We start from the raw sequence: 26,489 nt of genomic DNA on the forward strand, positions 1-26,489 counted from the left end.
CGTTCATCGCTTTAATAAACTCTGTGATTCATATTTCAGCTTCAAACCTGAAACTTACAGGACTTTCCTTTTTTCTTTCTGTCTTTTTTTTCGTAGAACTGCTTCAGAGAAACCACAGGGCCTCTAAACTGCGCTGCCGAGAGGAAGGAGGAGGGTTCAAGTGCTTCTGTGGAACAAGAAGATCTCAGATCTGTGTGGCACGATGGGACAAACACGTCTTCTGTGGCCTCTCTGTAAGTACCACATGCTGCCTGTAAATCTTATTGCGTGACTTGAAGCTGTTCTGCTGAGAGTGGCAGCGAGACACTTAATACTCAATAACTGTGATAATGACCTCGAGATAAATGGGCAAGAGACGAGACTACAAAGAGGAAGATGCAACTTTTAGGATGGTGTAAGAAGGTTTAAGTAGAAGTGTGCACATCAGCTCTTTCTATCCAGCTGCTTTACATCTGTAACAGGAGGTTATAACATTTTACTTTTTAAACGTCATTAAAAATGTGATTTTGCACATAAACCACTGCAGTTTGAAACTGTATCCTCACCTCCTCCTACACGGCACGTCCTGTTTAAAGAAGTCGTTTTGAGTTCATCGCTTGGAAATTAATTTGTGGTCACCGTTCTGCTGCTCCTATAAACAGATGTTGGTATCTGTTGTGCTTCGTTTTCAGGCCTGATGTCGCTGCTCTGCTGCACAACTAACCAAGGTGAGGGACAACCTGCTTTATTACCAACTAACACTTTTTATAAAAAATAAAAGAGTGTAAAAACAACTTGGAACTGTGCTGAATGTGACAAAAGTAGAGACAGAATAGAAACTGGTTAGGCTCAGATGGACCAGCTGAGTCAGAGCAGCTTTAATGCACGGTTGGTGAAGTGAAACTCTGTGTGGTAAAATTCAGTCAAACATTTAATAAAATGTCTTGATTCAGTTTAATATTTGAATAAAAATCCTGCTGATTGTATTTTTAATGACATTATAAAAGCTCAGCCTTCTGGTTTCAAATAGTGTCAGCTAGATACCAAGACGTGAGCAGAAGCAGCTCCTGACACGGAAGTCGATACATTTCTTGTCAACGATATTACTATAAGAGTCCAGTGAACAAGCTCCGTGCACTTTTGAGGCCTTATTAGTAAAAAAAGAAAAAGAGGGTGAATGTAAAAAGGTTAGTATCTTCATGTTGTCTTCAGAGTGACCTGTAAATCTTAGTTAAAGTGATCGGATGTGCTTTTAACATAGACTGAGAGAAAATCCAGTCACATACATGTTCAGCTCTCACCAGACTGTCTACCTAAAAATATTAAAAATCCGTTTTTGCAGTTCGGTATCTTTTTTCCCATCAAACATGCTCAAAATTTCAAATTGAATTGAGTCTTTTTTCTGCTGTTGGTTGTGTATGATGAGGTTTATCCCTTATATTTAAATGTGTGAGCAAAAAAGCCCCACAGTGCTGCTCACACCTATTTGAGGGGGAAGAAGGTTGGTGTTGAGTGAGAGGAGCTAAAACATTTTGCTTCAGAGAGACGATGAACTAAGAGGCACATAGGACACTTATGTAAAACCCACAGTGTTTGATCACTACATGAACATCTGCACAGCTGGTTAGTTCAACCTGTCAGCCATCAGGATTCTGTCTAAGTAAACAGAACAGCAGCACTCACAGAAAAACGTTTACTGAGTAGAGCTGTTCTGTTTATTGTTGTATTACTGTATTGGACCAGATTTAGGATTTGGAATTTAATAAACTGTTACGTTATATTTTGTTTAACAAGATCTACCTGCCAGTGCCTTTTAACATCTACTAGTATATCAGGATGGAGATGAGATTCATCAGGGTGATTTGTGACAGAAGGATAGCAGCAAGATTGAAAGGGAGGGCTTTTGGCATCTGATCAAAAAAATGTTGCAGAAGCTTCACTTGTGGATCCTCTTTTTTTAACAGAGATATGGTCTCTCTCTATGTGAAAAAAAAAAGAAAAAAATGTTTATGTTTTTCCCACAGCTCGTCTGACTGTGAGTCCCAGCAGCTCTCAGTTCTTTGATGGAGACTTTGTGTCTCTGAGCTGTGAGGAGGACGACAGCTCTGCTGGATGGACTCTGAGGAGAAACACAAGCAGAGACACCAGAGCTGAGTGTGAGGAGTGGGGACAATTAACTGTCTCTTCTTGTACCACAAGCAATATTGTCCCGTGGGACAGTGGAGTTTACTGGTGTGAGTCCAGAGAGGGTCCCATCAGTAACATGGTTAACCTGACAGTCGCTGGTAAGCTGAGTGTGTGGAGTTAGTGTTGATGAAGCTGTGTGTAAATGGATGAAATGCTGTAGTTTGTCTCTGTGTTGAGGTGGATCAGTGATCCTGCAGAGTCCTGTCCTCCCTGTGATGGAGGGAGATGACGTCACTCTGCTCTGTAAAACAAAGACCACTCCCTCCAACCTCCCAGCTGCTTTCTATAAAGATGGCTCCCTCATCAGGAAGCAGCCTACAGGTCACATGACCATCCAGCATGTTTCCAGGTCTGATGAAGGCCTCTACAAGTGTGACATCAGCGGTCATGGAGAGTCTCCATCCAGCTGGATCACTGTCACAGGTGAGGCTTCTGTTTATATTACAGATTTTAGACCAAAAGCGACTCAAAGTGACCACAAAGATCCCTTTTTCTCTTTAATTCCAGGGTCTTCCACCTCTCCTCCTCCATCAGCTTCCACTGCCTCTTTCTCCTCCTCGTTTTCCTCTACTCCTCCTTCTCAGCGCTCCTCTCCTCCTCTCTCTGTGCTGGTTTCTGTTCCCCTCATATTTGGGCTGCTAATGCTGGTTGTATTGGTTGTACTGGTTAGGCGATGTGTCCAGAGGAAACCTGAAGGTGAGACACACATTCTGCTCACACTTAATGTGAACATGTTAAATAGTTTAAAGGAAAAAACTGTAATCAAATATCTCTAAGTTTGGCCAGTCACTAATCTGAGTGGATAAGCAGCACTGGAGACCAAACACATGTAGGTGTGATTATGAGGTGAACTGTTCCTTTAAAAATGGTCACATGGTGCACAGGATGTGTTAATTTCACATTATTATATTTGTGAGTTGTTGAGCCATAGACCTTCACATTTTTAAGTAAATTCTAAAAGTCCATTTTAAGCTACTATAATTGATGATAATCATCATATTTGAAATATATCCCTATATTTTAATATTTATGATTAGTTTGTGTTTTCAGACTTTGTGGTCAAAGAGAGTCGATGAGAGCAGAAGCTTTGCTACCATCCAGCTATCTGACTGTAAAAAAAGAGACATTTTTTTCAGCGTTCAGAAAGATTTTTGAAAGAGTTACTGTTTTATTTCAGCTTCATTAAAAACACAATGCTTTATACATATTAACATGCCGAAGCAGCAGTAACGGTTGTATTATCAGAGGGAAATCTTTGGTATTTGCAGAGAGAGATCCTGCAGCTGCTGCCTCCTACTCATCAGTGAAAAGAACAGCAGCAAACCACCGAAAGGAATCAAACAGCAAACGAGGTACGCAAAGTTTCCTGTTATATAATCTCAGAAGTCTTTGATGTTCCTCTGATGGTTCCACAACAGGGTCTGCCCAGCTCGTGCTTGGGGTTTTTACAACATGTGTGTTGGCCCAAACACCCATGTTTGATTAGGTAGCATGTTAATACTGTCAGTACTTTCAAAGCTTCACTTTACGACCAAATACCCGTGTGTTTGAACTGCACATCAGCATGCTGAAGAAGAAGGAGAAGAAGGAGAAGCTCTGCTGCTGTCCAGTTTCAGTTTCTCACCCCTGGACTGAGAGAAAGAAACACCTCGATTTTTTTTATTTCGGTTTTACTGCTCATGTTCTCATCATTAGCTCTTTTCTATATTTTACACACCATCCACCAAACGGTTGCAGTGATTTTCAGATCTCATAACTTTATATTTTTCACAATCAGAATACTTCATTAATCCCTAATAAAATAATAAAACGTTCCGTTCACAATAGAACAAAGAAAACAATGTGTAAACTGAAAATATGTACTTTTTAAAGAAAACAAAAGTCTTTTTACATTTGAATAAAGTTGGCCAGGGTCATGTCAAACAAAAACAACAGTCTGTAAACATGCGGGAACTGAGGACTGGTGCTGCTGGACTTTTAGGAGAGCAATGTGGTCTCATTCTTGTCCCATAGAGGATTCCAGCTGCTCAAAGTCCTGCAAGAAGGACAATTCACCACTTGGACTCTTCTACTACAAATTCACACTGTCGTAATAGATGCAGTATGCAGTTTGGCATCGTCTTGCTGAAATATGCTGAGCCTTTCCTGAAAAATACATCTGCATACATTTTTCAACACTGACTTTTGCCGTTCCACATGTGCAAGCTGCCGATTACATACAAACATCCCCACACGATCAGAGAGACAGACTTTCCAGCAGAGGTCTGATATGAAGCCCAGTGCTCCCTCTCCTTCACAGACAGTACATTTTTGCAGTGCTCCTGAGCCCGTGCAGTGATTTCCATGAAAGAGTCGAGTTTGTGCTGTCTGAATGCTCAAAACAGGGATCTCAAGTAGCACTGAGGGCCCTGTGCACAGAGATTCCTTCAGATTCTCTGAATTTGTTGGTGATATTCTGCACTGTAGATGATGAGATGTCCAAAGGTTTTGGTAATTTTATGTGGAGAAACTTGTCATGTTGAGAAATTGCTTGACAATTTGTAGCCGCAGTTTGTTGCAGATCAGTGGTCTTCATTTCTGAGAAGCTCTTTTTATACCCAGTCATGTTCCTTGAAGGAAATTGCCATCCCGGGTTTCCTCCGTGGCGTGAGCGATAAGCAGAGTTTTGTCCTTTCCTTCTAAGATTCCTAATTATTTAAAGTAACACTCAGGTATGCCATTCAGCGTGTTAGTACGAGCTCGGGAGCAGCTTGGGAGAACAAGAAAACAGAGACTGCTTTAGGTTGCCTTCCCAATCGACTCAAAGGTTTATTTGATACACAGCAGTTTATATAGATGAAAAAAAAGGTTCGTGTGTCAGCTTTCCCAGTTCAAACCGGTACAGACCAAATAAGGAAACGTCTTCCTGCCTTGTGAGCAAAGAAGTATCCTGTGTAGTTTATCAGTTCAGCTATAATTTATGATCATCCCAGCAAAATACACTCCTAGACATAGAATACAGAGTTCTTTCATCAGTGAATTCTGAAACAAACCACCTAGCCTTTAACGAGCCTTTTCCAGGAGATAAAGAAAAAGGGAGGATGGGAGTAAGGAAGTGGTCTCATCTCTGTGGTGTTTTCGACCTTGGGGTACCAGCCTGTGAGTCTTACACATCAATTCTTGGGTCAGAGAGAAAAATAACTAAAACAAAGGGGCCTTATTGAATGACAGAGTTTTCCTGCATAATGTCACTATAAAACAATATCCAGTAAATGCTACCATGGTACTAAAATACCTAACAGTTCCCCTCTTTTATTATTTTTAAAAATAATAACTCAAATAGAAAGGAAAAATCACAAATGTAATAACATAATATAAAAAGCAAATCATAAAATGTAATAGTTCACAACCTAATGTTCAATATACACATCAGGAACATCATTGGTAACATCTGACACATAATCTGGGTCAATTTGTGCCAATTGCAAATACATTGAAGTAGCTGTACTAGTAGCTATACGGGTTATCATTGAACGTACACAGGGTACCACACAACAGACAATAATCATCAAAAACATGCTGCAACGGTTACAAAGGCTACAATTAGTTCCTTCCATCTTCCAAACGTGTCCTGTAGCCACTTATGTAGCCACTGACCGTGACCTGTATTGGCAATTAGTTCTATCTGCAATGCTTCAAGTTTATTCATAGCTTGTGTGAATGAACCGTTAGGGGCGGTGTTATTGGGAATGAAAGTACAGCATACATCAACGGTTACTAGACCACAGGTACCGGTCCAATTAACAGGTAAAGCTAATCTAAGGGTATTATTGCACAACCAATAAGCATGTGGGATTGCTCTAGTTAGGCGCGTGGCCATGTGTGATTTAACTAACTCCCCCCAGTCAGTGTCATTTAATACACCGTCTGGGGGAACAATGATCGAGTCTCTGCTCGAACTTGAACTGTGTGTGTGTTCCTCCAGATAGGATAAAACTTCAGCCATAGAGACAGCTAGCCATGTCTCATTACAGCGTGCACCTGGGGAGTCAGAGAAGAATGTGTAGTTATCCTTTGTATAATCTATGTGTGTGTCTGGGCCAGTTAACTTTAGTCTGCGCAGACATATCATACTAGTATTAAAATGGAGAGGGATCTGTCCTAAGGGCAGTGAGGGTTTTAACCTATTCTTGGGGCGTTTCATTGGGGCGCAGGTCCCTGCGGTGTCATCAGATAACTTCAATAATTCGCCTAATGGAGTCTCAGGGTTAGTTGGTGTGTGTGTGTGTGTCTAAGTAGGCAGTCGAGAGGGCTCAGAGTCAACTGTAAAGTGTCTTTAAAGAGAGCATTATCTCCGCCGATTTCCTCTAGTCCCTCAGTGAGGGGGAAACCGGATATGGGGTATCCTACTATTACCTGTTCTGGATTAGCCTTTGAACAGACATAACAGTTACTGTTTCCTAAATCACGAGCGGCTGTTCTGGCATTTTCATACCAGGCGTTAGCTCCTGCTCTAGAGGGTGCATAAAATGGTTTATTAGTGGCGTCTATGTTGCTATTTACTGATTTTAGGGAGCGTGAGGAGTGCATTAAGTAGGTGTCTTGCAAAATGGAGCATGAGGTATAGTCAGCAAAATATGACCTGCAGAAATGTGAACATGGTTGCAGTTTACAATACAAAATAGCAAAGAGAAATCCTAAGGTTAATGCGATAGATATGATAAATAACCTAAATATATAAGACAATATATAAGAAAAACAGTTCTTCAGTCGTCTCCTGGCCTGGTCCCAGGTTCGAGAGACACAGAATAAGCGTCGTGTGATGACAATGGGCATTTCATTTTCTCCATTATCAGGATGGAGTGAGTCTGGCTTTATCAGGTTAGACATCATGTGGTACTTTTGGCTTTCTATTCCTGCTGGATGTTCGAGTACCTTGTTGTTGTTCTTTCAGGCGTTGTGTGTTAATCAGTGATTGTGTGTGTGCATTGGATCCGGGCGCTGGCTCGCCTGAGATGTCATCTACCCGTGTGTGTTTATTTGCTCTAGTTCCGGGCGCTGGCTCGCCGGAGATGTCGTCTGCTTGATCCGACGCCTGAGATGGTCCGATTGGGCTGGTCTTAACCCTGCTGGCATGAATCCACTGAGGTTGTCCGTCTGTGAGGATGCTGGTTCTTCGTCACTGCCAGTACAGTCTGGGGCTGGAACACGCGCGGCCTCCCAGAGAGTCCTTGGTTTTAGTGGCTTCTCCAACATGCATCTCCTTGTCTCCACTGGTGGAACTGTGGAGGGGAAAAGCTGAGAGAGACAAACTTTCTGATAGTTATTATTCAGTTTTTCTACCAGGTTGTGAACATCAGTGGACAATGCAATATACATCACCTTCTACTAGCGGTGCCCCTCTGGAAGCTGACCATGGTGTTGGAAATAGTCTTATTTCAAATGGAGATAATTTGGTTACTGCAGATGGAGTCATTCCAATCTCACAGAGGACTTGAGGAAGTAATTTGACCCAGGTCATTAAAGTTTTAGCACACTTTTGAATTACTTCTGATGTGAATGAAGATCCTCTATCACTGTTAATCTGGTGAGGTATTCCGAATCTGGGTATTATTTCATTGCTCAACTTTTGACAGACTACTTCTGCAGTTTCTTTTGAGGTTGGATAAGCTTCTACTCGTTTACTAAATTGATCCACTATTACCAGTAAGTACTTGATGCTTCCTTGTGCTGGCATATGTATAAAATCAATTTGTAATGTATGAAATGGAAAATCTGGTTGTGGTAAATGCTGATGTTTTGCTTTTGAGCTACCTACATTAGTTCGCGCACATGTTAGACAGGTTGCTAATATGCTTTTACTGCATGTGATGTTTTCTCAATTACAAATCTTGATTTTATTGCTCCTATTACCCCTCTTTGTCCGACATGACTCACACAGTGAAAATGTCGGGCAAGGACTGGCATCAGGGAATATGGGAGGGCAATCAAACCCTTAAGATTTTGTATAGGCCATCTCTGTCATCTAAGGTACAGTCATTATTCTCCCAATAGGTGTAATCACATGCAGAGGCTTGCTCTTGTATGAATTTTAAATCAACATTTGTGTCTAAATAGTCTGGGAGTGTAACAAGTGGCAGCTGTAGGGGCACAGATAATACTTCCTGCGGAGGTGGGAGCTGTGATGCAGCTGCAGCCTTGGCTGTCACGTCTGCTAAAGCATTACCTGTTGCTTCGTCTGTGTCAGCTGTACTGTGTCCATTCGTTTTTACAACTGCAACGGCCGATGGTAGCTGTATAGCCTGAAAAAGTCTTTGAACAAAATCAGAATTTAGCAATTTATTTTCCATCAGCAGATCTAAATCCTCTCTGTCTCCACAATGTGCCAAAGTCATGCACAACGCCAAATGCATAGCGGCTGTCTGCGTAAACTGTCACATGCTTATCCAAATGTAGCTCACAGGCGCGTATTAAAGCCATGAGCTCTGCTTTTTGTGCTGAGTGAAATGGTAATGAGTGAGCCTCTAGTATGATGTCAGGCACTGTTACCACTGAATAGCCACAAAGAAATGAGTTGTCATTCGGCCTTGAACAGGACCCGTCCACATAAACCGTGGCTGAGTCTGGGATAGGTGTTTGCTCTAAATCTGGACGTGGTGCTGTGGATTCCTGTATACGTGTCATGCAGTCATGAACGTCAAGCCTGTCTGAGCCATCCTGTCGGTCAGAAGAACACAGCATAGGATCAATAAATGTGAGATTTGCATATGTTGTTTAGTTATGTTTGCTACAATGGTCGTGACCTTGTGATTGGTGTGTAGAATAGTGTCATGTGAGAGTGTGAGCTTCTCGCAGTCCCTTATCATGATAGAGCAAGCTGCTACTGCCCTCAGGCAGGCCGGCATTCCCTGAACAATTCAGGCAGCACCTTTGAGTGGCGGAGGTCAGCACTCCCTGTAATGCATTGAAAGAGACAGTCATTTCTGTGGATCACAGTATTCGAGGAGGCTTGTCTTTTTTACAACAGTCACGCAGAATGTGGTCATGAAAAGAACAGTCTGGTATCCACTGTCTGCAATAGTTCACCATGCCTAGGAAGGACAACATTTCCTTCTGTGTAGTGGGCCGAGGGACAGAGGTCACAGCTTTGACCCTGTCTGCAGTCATGGAACGTTTTCCGTGAGACAGTGTGAATCCCAAATATTGAACAGAAGTCTGACAGTACTGCATTTTCTTTGCTGATGCTTTGTGGCCAGTCTTTTGGAGGTGCTGGAGAAGCATGTGTGTAGCAGTTTGACATAGTTTTTACACTTTCAGCACAGAGGAGGAGGTCATCCACATGTGGATCAGGGTGCAGCCCTGGAGGAGTGAAGCACCATTGAGAAAGCAGCAGAGCTGTCTATCATGCCTTGGGGCAAACGAGTCCAAGTGTACTGCTTATTTCTATGTGTGAATGCAAATAACGGCTGTGTGTCTTCCACCACGGTAAAGTGTGTATGCAATGCATGTCAATATGCTGTGAACATCTGAAACGAGAGGTGGCAGAGGAATGTTGACTGCATTAATTTGCCTTAAGTCTTGTATGAAACGCCATACGCCAGGTTTGTTAGGCTTTGGCACAGGATTGACAGGAGTGTGGGCTTTATTACTCCTGTAGTCAATAAATCTCCTATCATGACATCTAGGGCTGCGGCTTTTTCCGTGGAAAGGGGACATTGCCTGACATATACTCGCTTGTTGTGTTTTAATAGGTGTACGTGATAAAGTGTACAGTCAATAAATCCTATCTCATTCTCACTTTTAGACCACAATGTCATATTCTGGTATTCAGCTGGCAATGTAACTGCAGAAATAGTACAGTGGATAGGGTAGGTTAGATCTATGTGACGACATATTTCGTAACCTATGTCTGAGTTATGTAACAAAATCACTGTTTGACCTTCACTTGTGTGAGCAGTTATCATGTTGTTGAACAGTGTGAGAGAAACAAAAGTGTGGCTCCCAGTCATGGGATTACCTGTTAGTGGCGTCTGTACACGTTTTTTTGGCACAGTGTGTGACATAGAGTACCGGACAAAAAGGATGTTGAGTTCATTCTCTGCTGAGGGTCCAGCTGACACAGAGGATGTTCCTTCTCCATCATGTCGGTACATAAGGGCAGAGAAAACATAAGCTGTTATCAGTGTCAGCAAACATTTCACCCTTTGTGTTAAATTAAATACACAAATTCATTTTTGCTTTGGGTGTCTGCGGCTGCTGGAAAACTGAGCTAAATTTGCACCTCTAGCTTGTCCAACAGTGCATAAAGCGTTTTATGAATACTAGGATAGATTCATCAGGCTTCTGTTTACACATAGTTACTGCATTTAAGTCAATTTTGTCTCTGGACATTGTTAGCAGGAATTTCTTTAGATTCTTAAAGAAATCGGCGACTTTGTCATTATTTACCCTCCTTTTGTCCATAGCGGTAACATTTGATGCATCACGTCGCGGCATTCTATCATATATTTTCTACAGGACTTTTTAAGCAGACTACTTTTCTTATCACAAATGATATTCAACATTTCTACTGACCTGTTTTCTGGCGATAATCGTTCGGGATAAGGCTCCGAAAAGAAATTAGAATGCATTGAACTTCTTAAGTTGTAAACAAAGTCAGTCACATAAGCACTCCCGCATGTTCTGGATACGTGATCATGGACGTCTTCACCGATTCGCGGACGTAGGTTACACGTAACCGGAAATGGGAGTTATACTGAGCCGTTATTTGAGACTTTATTTTGTATTTTATTAATTTTTTGGTTTTACAGGTACTTTAGATTTTTTATCGGACCTGTCTGTGGTCTTTGAATAATTCTGACTCATGTTCAGTGATTTCCAGAGGGGTTTACACGCTAGGAGGATTTAGGTTAGTATTTTCGCTGCGGCACAGCTGAGGTCACTTTAAATTTATTGCTAGCAATTTTTGTTTGTGTGAGCAACTCTCACTTAGCGAGCAACTTCTCGCTTAACGAGCAACTTCTCGTAAAACAACAGGCAACTTCCTGTGTCTTTCTGCTTTTAATTTACTGCTTTTAACCCTTGTATGGTAATCGGGTCTGTGAGACCCGTTCAACTTCTCCCTGTGTCACTCTTTGGTGAGCAACTTCTCACTTAACGAGAAGTATTTAAGACAACAGGCAACTTCCTGTGTCACTCTTTCTGAGTGAGCAACTTAAACAAAATTAAAATATTCAAGACAACAGGCAACTTCCTGTGTCCACCAACACCACACAAGGGTTAATTTACTTTATTCGGGGACTGAGGAAGTCGTCAGTGTATCTCTCTGGATCACTAAGTGAAACTTCGTCAGCATATCCCGTTTCTTTATGGATCGATCACTGAGAGAGGCATAACACGGTCTCATATAAATATTAAAGACGTGTATTTACCTTCTGTCAGCGGATCCCACTTCTGACACCAAAATTGAAGGAAATTGCCATCCCGGGTTTCCTCCGTGGCGTGAGCGATAAGCAGAGTTCTGTCCTTTCCTTCTAAGATTCCTAATTATTTAAAGTAACACTCAGGTATGCCATTCAGCGTGTTAGTACGAGCTCGGGAGCAGCTTGGGAGAACAAGAAAACAGAGACTGCTTTAGGTTGCCTTCCCAAATCAACTCAAAGGTTTATTTGATACACAGCAGTTTATATAGATGAAAAAAAAGGTTCGTGTGTCAGCTTTCCCAGTTCAAACCGGTACAGACCAAATAAGGAAACGTCTTCCTGCCTTGTGAGCAAAGAAGTATCCTGTGTAGTTTATCAGTTCAGCTATAATTTATGATCATCCCAGCAAAATACACTCCTAGACATAGAATACAGAGTTCTTTCATCAGTGAATTCTGAAACAAACCACCTAGCCTTTAACGAGCCTTTTCCAGGAGATAAAGAAAAAGGGAGGATGGGAGTAAGGAAGTGGTCTCATCTCTGTGGTGTTTTCGACCTTGGGGTACCAGCCTGTGAGTCTTACACATCAATTCTTGGGTCAGAGAGAAAAATAACTAAAACAAAGGGGCCTTATTGAATGACAGAGTTTTCCTGCATAATGTCACTATAAAACAATATCCAGTAAATGCTACCATGGTACTAAAATACCTAACATTCCTGACCTCCTGCCAGTTAACCTGATTAGATGCAGCATCGTTCTCCAGCTGTTTCTTTTTTACTTTCCCAGCCTTTTGTTGACCCGTCCCAACCTTTTCATAAAACATTAAAATGAGTCTTTTTCGATATTTCAAATGTTTTCTGTGCTTCATTGTGAATAAAATAAGTGGTTAAGAGATTTCACACAGTGTCAACATGTTTCTGGATTTCAGCTGTATTAATATTCCAAATGCTGAAGCAGCAGCAGCAGCAGTACCAGTCCTGTTGTTTATGGAAAGTCTGACTTTGTTTTACAGAGCAAGATCCTGCACCAGATGCCACCTACTCCTTAGTGGAAAGAACAACAGCAAACAGCCAGTATGAGTCAAATGTGACCAGAGGTATGAAACGTTTCCTGTTACACAGTCTCTAAACTCGTCGATGATCCTCTGACATTTCCTCAGGATGTTTAAACGTGTGTTGGATGCACTGTGATGAAATCTACTTCAGACAGCAGTGATTCATTAAAGATCGTGCACTGCAGAAATGTTGAAATGCTCTCTCTTTGTGATGTGCTGTCATCAAATGTTTAAGTGATTTATTTGCACTCTTTAGTTTTTTCCCCCAGGTTTTAATAACGTGTGGGGTCATTCGTAGCCAGGTTTTAGTAGTTGAGCTTTTCCTAAGCTGCTTCTTTGCTTGACACAGGCCAATAATTTGACCCGTCTGAAACACAGCAACATCATATCTTCTGACATGTTTAAGAAATGAGAAGCTCCTCCGATGCTTTCCTCAGTTAAATAACCTGCTGCTAAAATAATAATAGTAATAATAACATTATACCTTGTAATAACAAGCTTTTATTTCTCAGTCCTCCTTTAATAAGGCAGAAAGTGCTGCTGGAGGAAGTAGCTGTGTGTCTCTCACTAAAAATTAAAAAAACCTCATTAAACAGAACACAGTGAAGTTCAAGCCGTCCAGCATCCACAGCTGAATCCTTTGTTGGGAACTAAAGCTGGTTCCCTGTAATGATGTTAATAAACCACATTAACACACTAAGCTCATCATGTCACCATCCTTTTTATTAAACACAGCCAAAGTTTGTCCATTGGACTTTCACAGAGAGCCAAACCCATTTTGTTTGTGATGTATCGACAAACCAAGTTAAACGTTATAATGATGCGTTGCTAAATGGTAAACCCGGTCAGATCAACGTAAAAAACAGAACAAAACAAAAATGTTTAGTGTTTTTCTTTGAAATTGGTTTTGCAAAATATTTTAATGCATCATGTAAAAGTGAAACATGTTTCTGAGAGAGTTGGGGAGCTTTGTGGCCATTGAGCTTCCTGTTTTATTAACTAACACAGTCTGTAAACATGTGGGAACCTTAGCTGAGGTGTAAAAGCAGCTTTCGGTGAAACACCAGACACGCTGCATCCTCCTGCTTGCAGGTCTAATTTATGAAAAGTCCAAATTTTTCTCACCCTCAAACAACAGTTGTGTATCAGTCGCATGACTCTGTCTTGTCTTGCAGAGAGCGATCCTGCTGCAGTTTATTCTTTACTGTATGGAACAGCTGATGTCAGCTATGCACAGATCGCCATCAGGACAAACAGCAGTCACAGAGGTACAGCTGCTCCTCTTTCATGCTCGCTGCACAAACTCCTCTGTAGGAAAGTTTAGCAAAAGAGTAGCAGCACACACTGTGAAAATCACTGTGGTCACATGAATGTGGTTATTAGCTCTGGGAGGAGGATTAACTATAATATTAGAAACATATGAAGAGGTTAAACACATGATACACACAGCTGTGGCAGACAAACCCTAGTTTGTGTGATGAAGACAGTACATTCTGTAACTATAGTAAGAAAACATGTTGTATAAATGTGAAGGTGGTGTAAATAACTCTGAGATGTCAGGAGACGAGGAAATAAAAGGTGCCTTTGTAAGTTATCACATCACAGCTCTGTCATTCATACACAAAAGGCCTGAATACAACTACAAATGCATGTTTGTACATTTAAATATTGGTCATTATATTCGTGAGATTCAGGTGTTCATACAGTGTATAAGACAGATTTAGTTTTATTCTTTCACCTGCAGTGTTAAACTCCTCCTGCTCACATCAGCTCCTCTGTGATAAACTGAGCCGGTGCAGGACTGAACCTTCTGTAATCTGTGTGTTTGTGTTCAGACTTTCAAAAAGACTCAGCCGTCATCTACTCCTCGCTGAAGCAGACCCACACACCTTCACCACAGTTTAACCAGTCTGACCAGTGACGTCCAGCTCGCTGCCAAACACATCCCTGCACTCCTCTCTATATTATTTATTATTTATTTAATCCTCTGTGTGTTTACAGTCGTACAGCTGCACTGGACCAGTTTGAATGTAGAGCTCAGGATGAAGTGGAAAGTTTATGTTTGTCTTTAATAAAAGATTTTAAAGATAAAGCAGTTTTCTGGTCACTGAACACACCTGTGCAACACCAGAGATGTAAAGAGGAGACTGATTTCTGCCCTGAAGCAGGTGGTGTCAGAGGAGAATGTAGCTAGGCACCATCACATGTAGTTTATAGGATGACTTCAGACATCAAGAAGAAGAAGTGAGTGAAGGCAGAGGCAAGGATCACATGGTGGAAGTTGAAGAAGGAAGATTGTTTCTAAAATATTAATAACTTAGCATAGATTTATGAAAAATAGCTACTGAGCAGATAAAGATTGCTTGCTTGTCACACTCCAGTCTGCAACAGAAGTCAGTATTAACTTTTTATAATCTTTTGGAACATAAAAACTGAAAAAGCATCAAACATGCAGCATTTAAAAACTGTTACTGTTATATAACTATTATATTTTCCATCGTAATTTGAAGAGTATTTGCATTCATATATGAATTTATGTTTGATTAGTCAACTAAGGGAGGAAAAATAGTGTGGTAGTCACCACCATCACCTCACAGGAACAAGGTTTGAATCCAGTCTTTCTGTGTGGAGTTGCATTTTCATGCCTCAAACTAGCTGGTAGCTGGACTTTTGGAGGAAGCCGGAGCTTCTTCCAAAAGTCCAATGACATACAGTTAGTAGGGTTAGATTAACTGGTGGTTCTAAATTGCCCATAAGAGTGAATGTGAGTGTGAAAGGTTGTCTTTTTGTGTTAGTCCTGTGACAGACGGGGCTAAAATGCAGGTAACCTGTCCACCTCTGTGCCCCACCTCTCCTTCTATGACTGCAGGATAAGTGTCAAAATGTGTGCAGCCTGCAGAACACTGACTCTCCGTTCCTGTGTGATCTCTTTTCTGATGATGTAGCTTTTTCTTTCGGACTCTGTATTTACAGTTTTGTGCCATTAAAGCTCAGAGTGGAAGCCACTGTGGGCCAAACTGAAGCCCCTGTGCTGCCACCTAGTGGCTATATTTATACCACACTCTGATGCTAAAGTTTGACTCACACTTGCACATCTCAAGGTGAAGAGGAGACCTGAAGAGAGAGGAGTAAGGCAGCAGGTGTTTTAACCGACGGACCCATCCTCACCTCAGAGCCTCATTTCAAAGTGATTTAAATGTGATGTTCGCACAGCTGCAACATCTGTCTGCTGTATTTAATCATGTCAGGTCTAACAGTGTTCATGAAAGTTACATGTTTACAGCCTTCACATAAAATTTTGCAAAATGACACACAGTTAAACTGTTGTTCGTTCATTCATTACTCTCAGACACATATGGCAAAACAGAAAATGACGAAGAATAAGAAAAGGAAACTGAAGAACTGAGACTGATTTCTGGTTCACATGGAGAAGGATGAAGGAGACAAGGAGGGGCAAAACATCAAAGCATGATGTAGAAGATCCATAAGGAAAGTAACCTTCAAAATACAAAGGAAGTAGTAAGGACTAGAGATGTGTCGGTCGCGAACGAAACGGCTCTTAGAGCCGGGTCTTTGAAGTGAATGACGCGAGCCGGCTCCTTATCGCGAGCTGTAAGGTTTTTCTTTCTCTCTCTCTCGCACTTTTTTTCCCGCTTCACTCCGCATGTAGCACAGGAACAGAGCAGGAGGGAGAGACAGAGAGAGCCAGGGACAACAACGTCACATTAGAAAGGTATAGTAATCCACAACTATTTTCAGTTGCGGATGATAAAGGATTCAGAAAGTTTATTCATGCAGGTCCATATGACAGAGAATATGCATCTTCTTTTTGTTTTCATATTATAATTTATATTTAATTGTGTTGTGGTTTGCAGTGTTTTGTGTTGTTTCACTTTAAATTTGTTTAAAAGGAAAAAGCTGAAAATTTAAATGGTTAAAAGTTGAACTGTGACTAGTTGGTTTTTGTAAAAGTATATTTACGGTGGTCCCTAGAGACAAAGCACGTACAAACTTCAAGTCACGCAAAAACTCCAAAAACACGTACAAAACACAACAGAAGTGCTCCAGGATGCTGGGCACAGTGTTGAGCTTTTGTTACCTAGTGGCTACACAAGCCAGCAAGTACCAACGACCGGATTTGGTGTAGTAACAGGTAAATTAATTTTATTTAATTATTTGAATATATATGAGTGCTTGTGTATAAATACACAAACAATACACATATGCTTTCAATTGTGTAATTTAAGTGATCTAGTAGCTCTGCTTTGGAAGTTCAGTTAACACTAGAAATGTGCTTTTTGGAGTTTGTACGTACGTTGTCTGTAGGGGCCACCATATATATTTAAATATAAAAATATATAAATAAAACCACTCTTTTTTACATTAGTAATTCCTTTTGTGCATAATTTTATATTATTGTTTATTAAAGCAACAAAACAACCTGAAGAGCCGGTTCGGAGCCGAAAGAGCCGGTTCTCTAAAAAGAGCCGGAAATCCCATCACTAGAGCCCAAAAAGCCTCCGTCTCCTCCTCCTGATTTCCTACACAGGAAATAATCGAACGTCTGCAAAGTTACGTAACAAGAATCTTAAATTTAAAAAAGTCACTGAAATAAATGTCTGCTTGGTTCAACAGGGTCGTTCTGTCACAGTCTGGCGGAGGCAGACTGAAACATGGAAACGTGGAACAAAGGACAACAGATGACCTGACCCTAAACAAAGGCTCAATCAAGAGGAGATATATTTTAAAAAGAAAGAAAGAAAAAGAACACATACGCTAAACATCAGTTTTCTGTGAGTAATGAAATAAAATCAGGTGACCAACCTTCCTGACATTTTGAATTTTTTCTTCTTCATCACTACAATACATCACATGATTCACAGCTCAGCTTAAAACTAAAAGATCAGAGAGATTTTTCTCCAGAACTGCTGCAGAGAAACCACAGACCCTCACTGAGCTACTGAGAGGAAGGAGGAGGGTTTAACTGTTGCATTGAACGAAAAGATTTCACACCTCTGTGTGCCACGATGGGACAAACACGTCTTCTGTGGCTGCTCTGTAAGTACCAGATACTTTCTTAAAATTTTATGTTTTTATGTTTATTGAAGATAAGATGAGATAAAGCAAGATATATTTTATTTAAATCAATTACTGTTAATGACCATGTAGAAAGAAATGTCCAAAGAAAAAATGTCGAGGAGATAAAAATGTAAAGAGGAAGACTTGTGGCTTCTCACTAAAATGGGAAATAATAAGTATTCCTGACTATCTGAGGTGCTTTAATTCAGCTCAAAGTTTCACTTCATTAAAAATTCAGTGTGTGGTCGATGCTGCAGATAAACCACCACAGTGTTAAACTGCATCACCACATCCTGTTCAAAGAAAACATTTTGAGTTTATCAGTCTGAGGCTCAGTTCGTGGTCACTGTTCCTGTGAGCTTATATTTGTTATTAACACTGAATTTTTATGATCTTTTCTTTTCTTTTCAGTTCTAATGTTTCTCCTCTGCTGCACAACAAATCAAGGTAAGTGATCCTGTCCTGTGACAAGACCATAAAACAGGCCTTTCCCAGCACAGAACAGAGCCACAAGGAGCAAAAATGGAGCCGGAATAGAGACAGGTTAGAACCAGATCCTATGGTATGGTAATTTGAGCCAATTTGATCAATTTCTTGAAGAAATAAAAGTAAATGCAGTAAAACTGAACAAAAGAAATGCGTGGGTCAGTTCAATATTTGTATAAAAATGTATTAACAACATTAATGGTTTAAAGAAGTTAAAGATGACACCTCAGCTGAAGCACTTCCTTACTTTATAGTAAGAGTGTGCATACAGAGAACCGACAGCTCCAGGCTGCTGCTTTTCACACCTTCTGTTTCTGAGGGGCAGCCAATCAGAAGAAAGGTGGAGCAAAGGAGGAGGAGAAAATTTAGCATATTTGAGATGGAGGTCAGAACAATGAGCTGTTGCATGAGCTGATGGACTGAAGAGAAACATCAAGACAGCAAAATCTAAAAATTTTCTTTATTTTATGTTATGTCTGCTGTTTAAACATCTACTGAACAAGCTGCTCTGCTCTTCACCTTCATTCTGCAGCCCAAACACACTGTAGCAGCCATAACTAAATGTATTGAATTTTTGATGATCAATGGGTTTTCATTTGTTTGGTTGGTGGGTGCTAGTGGTGACATTAAGAGGGCGTTGTCAGTCTGTCATTCACTGGTTTGATTTTGACTGAGAGGGCTGGGTAGCCGTAGTTTTTGTTGACCGCTGCACAACGAGTTTCCCTTTGTTGCATTAGAGCCTGTGATGTTAAGAGTCTTAATCGCGAGCCGATCACATTACTCTGTAAACTCTCAAAGCACTTTGAGCAAACAATTCCACCTCTCGCATTATAGCGTAAAGTTGACAGTGCGTCAGTCAAAGAGGCAGGCTCCATCTCTGGCCTCTAGAGACTGTGGAAGTCGCTACACACACCAAGAAAGATCTTTGTAACATACTTACTTTGTTGAGACGTATTTTATTTAACCCGTTCATGCATAGTGGTCACTACAGTGAACAGCTATTCAAAGGCTGTTTTCTTGTATGTGTGTCAGTGTTGATGGTAAACTTGCACATAATCCACTACTGATGCATAGAGAGGAGGGAGGCTCATTGCACTGGACAGCAACAGAAGCAGTGTTACCACATAAGTTTAAAAACAACAAAAGTTGAAAAATATTTTTGATATTTTATAGTTTTTACACTGTATATAATATTTATCTGTCTTTCAAATTCATGAGTCAAAATGTATGTTGTCCACCACATGTAAAAAAAAAACTCTTTGGAAAGTACATGTTTAACAAATTAAGTTGAGAAATCTTTTTTTCATGCCTAAAGATGAATAAAAATACTTAAGAAAAAAATCCCGATTGAGGTTGTCAGAAATCATGCATGAAAGGGTTTAATGTTTTTGCTCAAAAATATAAATTCTCTCACAGCTCGTCTGACTGTGAGTCCCAGCAGCTCTCAGTTCTTTGAAGGAGACTTTGTGTTTCTGAGCTGTGAGGAGGACGACAGCTCTGCTGGATGGACTCTGAGGAGAAACACAAGCAAACAACAGAGGACTCAGTGTGGAGACTGGTATGTAAGATATGATGATTCTTCATGCTTCCTCGGGACAGTGGAAGGGGACAGTGGAGTTTACTGGTGTGAGTCCAGAGAGGGTCCCATCAGTAACATGGTTAACCTGACAGTCACTGGTAAGCTGAGTGTGTGGAGTTAGTGTTGATGAAGCTGTGTGTAAATGGATGAAATGCTGTAGTTTGTCTCTGTGTTGAGGTGGATCAGTGATCCTGCAGAGTCCTGTCCTCCCTGCGATGGAGGGAGATGACGTCACTCTGCTCTGTAAAACAAAGACCACTCCCTCCAACCTCCCAGCTGCTTTCTATAAAGATGGCTCCCTCATCAGGAAGCAGCCTACAGGTCACATGACCATCCAGCATGTTTCCAGGTCTGATGAAGGCCTCTACAAGTGTGACATCAGCGGTCATGGAGAGTCTCCATCCAGCTGGATCACTGTCACAGGTGAGGCTTCAGTTTCTTTTACAGACCTTAAATCCAAAGCGACATAAATTGACCACAAAGATTCATTTTTCTCTTTAATTCCAGGGTCTTCCACCTCTCCTCCTCCTCCTCCTCCTCCTCCTCTTTCTCCTCCTCCTCCTCCTCCTCCTCCTCACCAGTCCTCTTCTCCTCTCTCTGTGCTGATTTCTGTTCCCTCCATATTTGGGCTGCTGCTGCTTGTACTGGTTGTACTGGTGAAAAGACGTGTCCAAAGGAAACCTGAAGGTGAGACACACATTCTGCTCAAACTTAATGTGAACATATTGAAGACTTAAAGGGACAGTTCACCTGAAAAATGAATCAGATATCTTCAACTGTGACCAGTTCACATTAATCTAAGCGGACAAACAGCACTACAGACCAAACACATGTAGGTGTGATTATGGGGTGAACTGGTCCTTTAAAAACAGTCACATGACACACACGACTTTGTGGTCAAATAATGTTGATGTGAACAGAAGCTTTCTGTTTTATGACTCACAATCTTTATTTCATTTATGTTGATATAAAATCATACATGGATATTCTTAGATTAATAACACAAATCATGAAACAGCAACAGTTCTGTTATATTTAGGAAACATTTACATTTGATTTTGCAGACAGAGATCCTGCAGCAGCTGCCACCTCCTCATCAGTGAGAAGAACATCAGCAGACGGCCGAGACGGATCAATCAGGAGAAGAGGTACGACAAGTTTCCTGTTAGAAAGTCTCTACATTTCTTAAAGCTCCTCTGCTGTTTCCACTGATAAGTTTTACCATGAAGCTAAGGCAAAGAGTCACTGAAGCAAGGTTACAAAGAGAAGTGACGATCAGTGAGCAGCAGTGTGGCTTCTTGCAGACAAAGAGCTCTTCAGATGTGATGTTTTCTTTAAGAGTGTTGATGGAGAAGTGCAACCAAGTGCAGAGAACTTCAGCAGCAGCTTCACTGTGTCTTTGTGTATCTGGAGAAAACAGATGATAGTCCTGAGAGAGGAACTGTGGTGCAGTGCAGTGGTGATGGACAGGTTGACAAATGAGCTCAGGCAGCAGTCTCTGTGGATTATAATGTTGCAGATGACATGGTGATCTGTAGTGAGAGTAGGGAACAGGGTGAAGAGAGTGTTAACAGCACTCTGATCATTTTAACTGCAAACTCCTGAACTTTGGCTGTTAGTGAGCCGAAACGTTCATGTTTTCTGTGTACCGCACGAAGACAACAATTAACCTTTGGTAAACGGTAACATGAGCAGCTCTGTGGTCACTACGTTTCCTGTTTTGAGAACTAAACTCAGCAGAGGTGTAAAAGTCGCTCTAAGTTAATGTGCTGTGGCCTCATGTTTGAATGTTTGCAGTTCTTTTCTCATGTTTACGTCCTGACAGCTAAACTTCTTTATTCTGTGTTTGTTTCAGATGTTTCATTAGAGACAACAGTCATCTACTCCTCACTGAAGCTGACCCACACACCTTCACCACAGCTCAGATTCAGAAAGTAAGATTGTTTCCTCACTTGAAGAAGACAAAGAAGAAGAAGACGTCTTTGAAACCAGCTGCAGTCGCAGTCTTACACATATTAATAGAGAAATGGCAATGGCTGCATTTTATTTATATTTTAATATTTTATGCTGAGGGTATAATCTGAAAGAGATTGCAAGGTGGTGTCAGGGGGAAGTAGCTAGGCAACAATTGGAGGAAGTGAGTGAGAGCAAAGGCAAGGGTTAAATGGTGGAAGCTGAAGGTTTGATGTAAATTTGGTGTAAAATTTTGTGACAAATAAAAAGAGATGCAGAGCTTTGAAGGGAACCACCACTGAATTTAATGTTTCCCTGATACAGACACAGAATGGCTGTTACAGTTAAGTGAAAGTTTACTCATCGTTTACTTGTTCTTTTTTGTAATGTTAAATGTGACATATAATTGAATAAACAATGTTAAAGTGTTTGTCATTCATCTGATGCCTGCAGCTCTGTCACATGCATGAGAGACACATTATAAATAATTACAAAAGGCAAAGTAATATTTATATTTGCTGTTGCATCACTCATGTTATGCACTGTTACAGACACAAAACAATTCAGCTTCACTTAAACATTATAAATTATTACAGTCCAGTGATCTTCATGCATATATGGCCCAAATAACCCATTCATGTAAGTATTTAAATATTTAGATAATAATATATTCAGATAATAACATTTTCTCATTAATTACAAGCCCTTAAAGATTATAAACAAAAATCTAAATGCTCAATAAATAAATAAATTAACATTGACTTGTGAAAAATAAATCTCACAAACATAGTGAAACAGTCAATGATGGAGAGGATAGAAGAACTGGAACATATAAATAAAAAGGATGAGTTATTTAAAGAGTCGTCCTCCCTCCATGATTTATATGTCCCAGCTGTGGCCACGCCTCCTTCACATTTTGTAATATACACCTATATACATATACCGAAATATACACATTTGTGTGGAAAAACCAAGCAACAACAGTTTGGGCGGGGAAGGCACATGGTCAGACCAACAGACCATAGAGGTCCGCCACCTACTTGACTCTAAATTGTGCTACTGAGAGGAAGGAGGCGGTTTTAACTGAAAGATCTCACACCTCTGTGTGGTACGATGGGAAAAGCACCTCATCTGCGGCTGCTCCGTAAGTACCTCATGCTCTTTTTAAATCTTAATATGTGCATTTAGCTTTACCGTTTACCATTTCAGCTGGTTCTGTCATTAGCAGAAGGTTTTAACAGGTTCAGAGTTTTCTTTCACTAAATTCATTCAAAATTCTGAGTAAACCACCTCAGTCTTAAACTGCATCATCACATCCTGTTCAAAGGAATTGTTTTGTGTTCATCAGTCTGAGACTCAGTTTGTGGTCACTGCTCCTGTAAGCAAAAACTCACTAAAAGACACTGAATATTTATGATCTTGTGCTTTCTTTTCAGTTCTAATGTTTCTATTCTGCCACACAACAAATCAAGGTTAGTGAACCTGTTTATGACAGAATAACACAAAGAACAATTAAGCAGACCCAAAGAGCATCTCTGACCAATAATAGACAGATTAGTCCCAGATGTGTGTGTTAGGGGAAGCTCAGAATTAAAAACAACAAAAATTAAAAATCCAGTAAAACTTCAATCATTAAAAAAATGTGGTTCAGTTTAATATTTGAGTGAAAATAGTGCAATCGGTGGTTTAGATCAGTTAAACATTACAGCAGTAAAATACAGTCATTTCCTTATGTTATGTGTGCGTACAGAGAACCAACACCAGAAGGTTCAAACCAAAGAAACGTTCATGCTGTCTGTCTGTTTCAGAAGGGCAGCCAATCAGAAGAAGAGTGCGGAGGAGATAGTCTTAAACAAATAATGAACATAGCAGCTACGTAAAGGCAGCAAAATCAACCAACCAGCTTTATTTTATGCAGTGTTCTGGCACGATCTGTTGAATAAACTTCAGGTCACCTCAAACACTAATTTTATTTTTACTTTTTTGTTCAAGTTACAATAAATTCTCCCACAGCTCGTCTGACTGTGAGTCCCAGCAGCTCTCAGTTCTTTAAAGGAGACTTTGTGTCTCTGAGCTGTGAGGAGGACGACAGCTCTGCTGGATGGACTCTGAGGAGAAACACAAGCAGACGGCAGAGGACTCAGTGTGGAGCTGGGTGGGGAAAACCAGCTGGTTCTTCCTGTGATATTCAGAACGTGTACCCACTGGACAGTGGAGTTTACTGGTGTGAGTCCAGTGAGGGTCCCATCAGTAACATGGTTAACCTGACAGTCACTGGTAAGCTGAGTGTGTGGAGTTAGTGTTGATGAAGCTGTGTGTAAATGGATGAAATGCTGTAGTTTGTCTCTGTGTTGAGGTGGATCAGTGATCCTGCAGAGTCCTGTCCTCCCTGTGATGGAGGGAGATGACGTCACTCTGCTCTGTAAAACAAAGACCACTCCCTCCAACCTCCCAGCTGCTTTCTATAAAGATGGCTCCCTCATCAGGAAGCAGCCTACAGGTCACATGACCATCCAGCATGTTTCCAGGTCTGATGAAGGCCTCTACAAGTGTGACATCAGCGGTCATGGAGAGTCTCCATCCAGCTGGATCACTGTCACAGGTGAGGCTTCAGTTTCTTTTACAGACCTTAAATCCAAAGCAACACAAATTGACCACAAAGATTCATTTTTCTCTTTAATTCCAGGGTCTTCCACCTCTCTTCCTCCTCCTCTTCCTCCTCCTCCTCCTCACCAGTCCTCTCCTCCTCTCTCTGTGATGGTTTCTGTTCCCTTCATATTTGGGCTGCTGCTGCTTGTACTGGTTGTACTGGTGAAAAGACGTGTCCAAAGGAAACCTGAAGGTGAGACACACATTCTGCTCAAACTTAATGTGAACATATTGAAGACTTAAAGGGACAGTTCACCTGAAAAATGAATCAGATATCTTCAACTGTGACCAGTTCACATTAATCTAAGCGGACAAACAGCACTACAGACCAAACACATGTAGGTGTGATTATTAAACTGGTCCTTTAAAAACAGTCACATGACACACACGACTTTGTGGTCAAATAATGTTGATGTGAACAGAAGCTTTCTGTTTTATGACTCACAATCTTTATTTCATTTATGTTGATAGAAAATCATACATGGATATTCTTAGATTAATAACACAAATCATGAAACAGCAACAGTTCTGTTATATTTAGGAAACATTTACATTTGATTTTGCAGACAGAGATCCTGCAGCAGCTGCCACCTCCTCATCAGTGAGAAGAACATCAGCAGACGGCCGAGACGGATCAATCAGGAGAAGAGGTACGACAAGTTTCCTGTTAGAAAGTCTCTACATTTCTTAAAGCTCCTCTGCTGTTTCCACTGATAAGTTTTACCATGAAGCTAAGGCAAAGAGTCACTGAAGCAAGGTTACAAAGAGAAGTGACGATCAGTGAGCAGCAGTGTGGCTTCTTGCAGAGAAAGAGCTCTTCAGATGTGATGTTTAAGAGTGTTGATGGAGAAGTGCAACCAAGTGCAGAGAACTTCAGCAGCAGCTTCACTGTGTCTTTGTGTATCTGGAGAAAACAGATGATAGTCCTGAGAGAGGAACTGTGGTGCAGTGCAGTGGTGATGGGACAGGTTGACAAATGAGCTCAGGCAGCAGTCTCTGTGGATTATAATGTTGCAGATGACATGGTGATCTGTAGTGAGAGTAGGGAACAGGGTGAAGAGAGTGTTAACAGCACTCTGATCATTTTAACTGCAAACTCCTGAAGTTTGGCTGTTAGTGAGCCGAAACGTTCATGTTTTCTGTGTACCGCACGAAGACAACAATTAACCTTTGGTAAACGGTAACATGAGCAGCTCTGTGGTCACTACGTTTCCTGTTTTGAGAACTAAACTCAGCAGAGGTGTAAAAGTCGCTCTAAGTTAATGTGCTGTGGCCTCATGTTTGAATGCTTGCAGTTCTTTTCTCATGTTTACATCCTGACAGCTAAACTTCTTTATTCTGTGTTTGTTTCAGATGTTTCATTAGAGACAACAGTCATCTACTCCTCACTGAAGCTGACCCACACACCTTCACCACAGCTCAGATTCAGAAAGTAAGATTGTTTCCTCACTTGAAGAAGACAAAGAAGAAGAAGACGTCTTTGAAACCAGCTGCAGTCGCAGTCTTACACATATTAATAGAGAAATGGCAATGGCTGCATTTTATTTTATATTTTAATATTTTATGCTGAGGGTATAATCTGAAAGAGATTGCAAGGTGGTGTCAGGGGGAAGTAGCTTGGCAACAATTGGAGGAAGTGAGTGAGAGCAAAGGCAGGGATTAACCCTTTAAAACCGGTCGGAGCGGGCACGCTCTGTTTTGCGTAACTATTTTTAAATCCTGGTAGCACTGCAACCACGTAAGCTAGCGCAATAATTTTTTTTTGCAAATGAAACCGGAGGAGTTGTACTTACATCTTATGCCATCAGCTTGTCCACGGTCACAGTTTCCTTCCACATATAGCTTTGCAAAAACTGCATAAAAAGCGCTTGCAGGAACAAAAACATAATATTCCAGAAACACGCTTTGCCGATCCGATCAGCTGTTCATAACACTTCCTACGTTGGAATAGACGTCAGCGCGAACTTTCGCATGTCCGCCATGACCTGCCCGAAACCGGAAGTGACATCATTTTCGCGGAAATGTAGTTTTTTACCATCAGGGACTCATGAGCCTATACTGGTGTTTTTAAAAGTTATGTTTGACTTTATGACTTTCTGTGTCGTTTCTGGGATGCTTAGG

At 40.9% G+C, this 26,489-nt stretch overlaps 1 protein-coding gene and 3 long non-coding RNA genes across 4 annotated transcripts; 3 read left to right on the forward strand and 1 right to left on the reverse strand.

The window, feature by feature from the left end:
• Positions 1-136: 136 nt before the first annotated feature.
• LOC146673503 (uncharacterized) lies at positions 137-15,279 on the forward strand. Its single transcript, XM_085401802.1, has 9 exons — positions 137-233; positions 672-707; positions 2,004-2,264; positions 2,344-2,589; positions 2,674-2,862; positions 3,435-3,518; positions 12,581-12,664; positions 13,798-13,890; positions 14,458-15,279. Exons 1-9 carry the CDS (start codon positions 203-205, stop codon positions 14,541-14,543), a joined length of 1,110 nt encoding a protein of 369 aa, XP_085257928.1. The 5' UTR covers positions 137-202; the 3' UTR covers positions 14,544-15,279.
• LOC146673504 (uncharacterized) lies at positions 5,689-11,789 on the reverse strand. The gene is made up of 2 exons (XR_014910481.1): positions 10,720-11,789; positions 5,689-7,577 (listed from the first exon to the last, which is right to left on the reverse strand). It is a non-coding gene; the product is annotated as an uncharacterized LOC146673504 (long non-coding RNA).
• A 5,052-nt stretch (positions 15,280-20,331) lies between the features above and the next one.
• LOC146673505 (uncharacterized) lies at positions 20,332-22,768 on the forward strand. The gene is made up of 3 exons (XR_014910517.1): positions 20,332-20,453; positions 20,831-20,914; positions 21,622-22,768. It is a non-coding gene; the product is annotated as an uncharacterized LOC146673505 (long non-coding RNA).
• Positions 22,769-24,422: 1,654 nt separating this feature from the next.
• Positions 24,423-26,489, forward strand: LOC146673506 (uncharacterized). The gene is made up of 3 exons (XR_014910533.1): positions 24,423-24,561; positions 24,935-25,018; positions 25,722-26,489. It is a non-coding gene; the product is annotated as an uncharacterized LOC146673506 (long non-coding RNA).

This window comes from Rhamphochromis longiceps, linkage group LG3 (genome assembly GCF_057381845.1).
Source record: "Rhamphochromis longiceps isolate RC_006_pf linkage group LG3, R_longiceps_female_GT1.1, whole genome shotgun sequence".
Classification (NCBI taxonomy): domain Eukaryota; kingdom Metazoa; phylum Chordata; class Actinopteri; order Cichliformes; family Cichlidae; genus Rhamphochromis; species Rhamphochromis longiceps.

Coding starts and splice junctions, on each gene's coding strand:
- LOC146673503 (XM_085401802.1), top strand. CDS start 203: ATGGGACAAACACGTCTTCTGTGGCCTCTCT. Junction 708..2,003: donor CTGCTGCACAACTAACCAAG/GTGAGGGACAAC, acceptor TTTTTCCCACAG/CTCGTCTGACTGTGAGTCCC. Junction 2,265..2,343: donor GGTTAACCTGACAGTCGCTG/GTAAGCTGAGTG, acceptor CTCTGTGTTGAG/GTGGATCAGTGATCCTGCAG.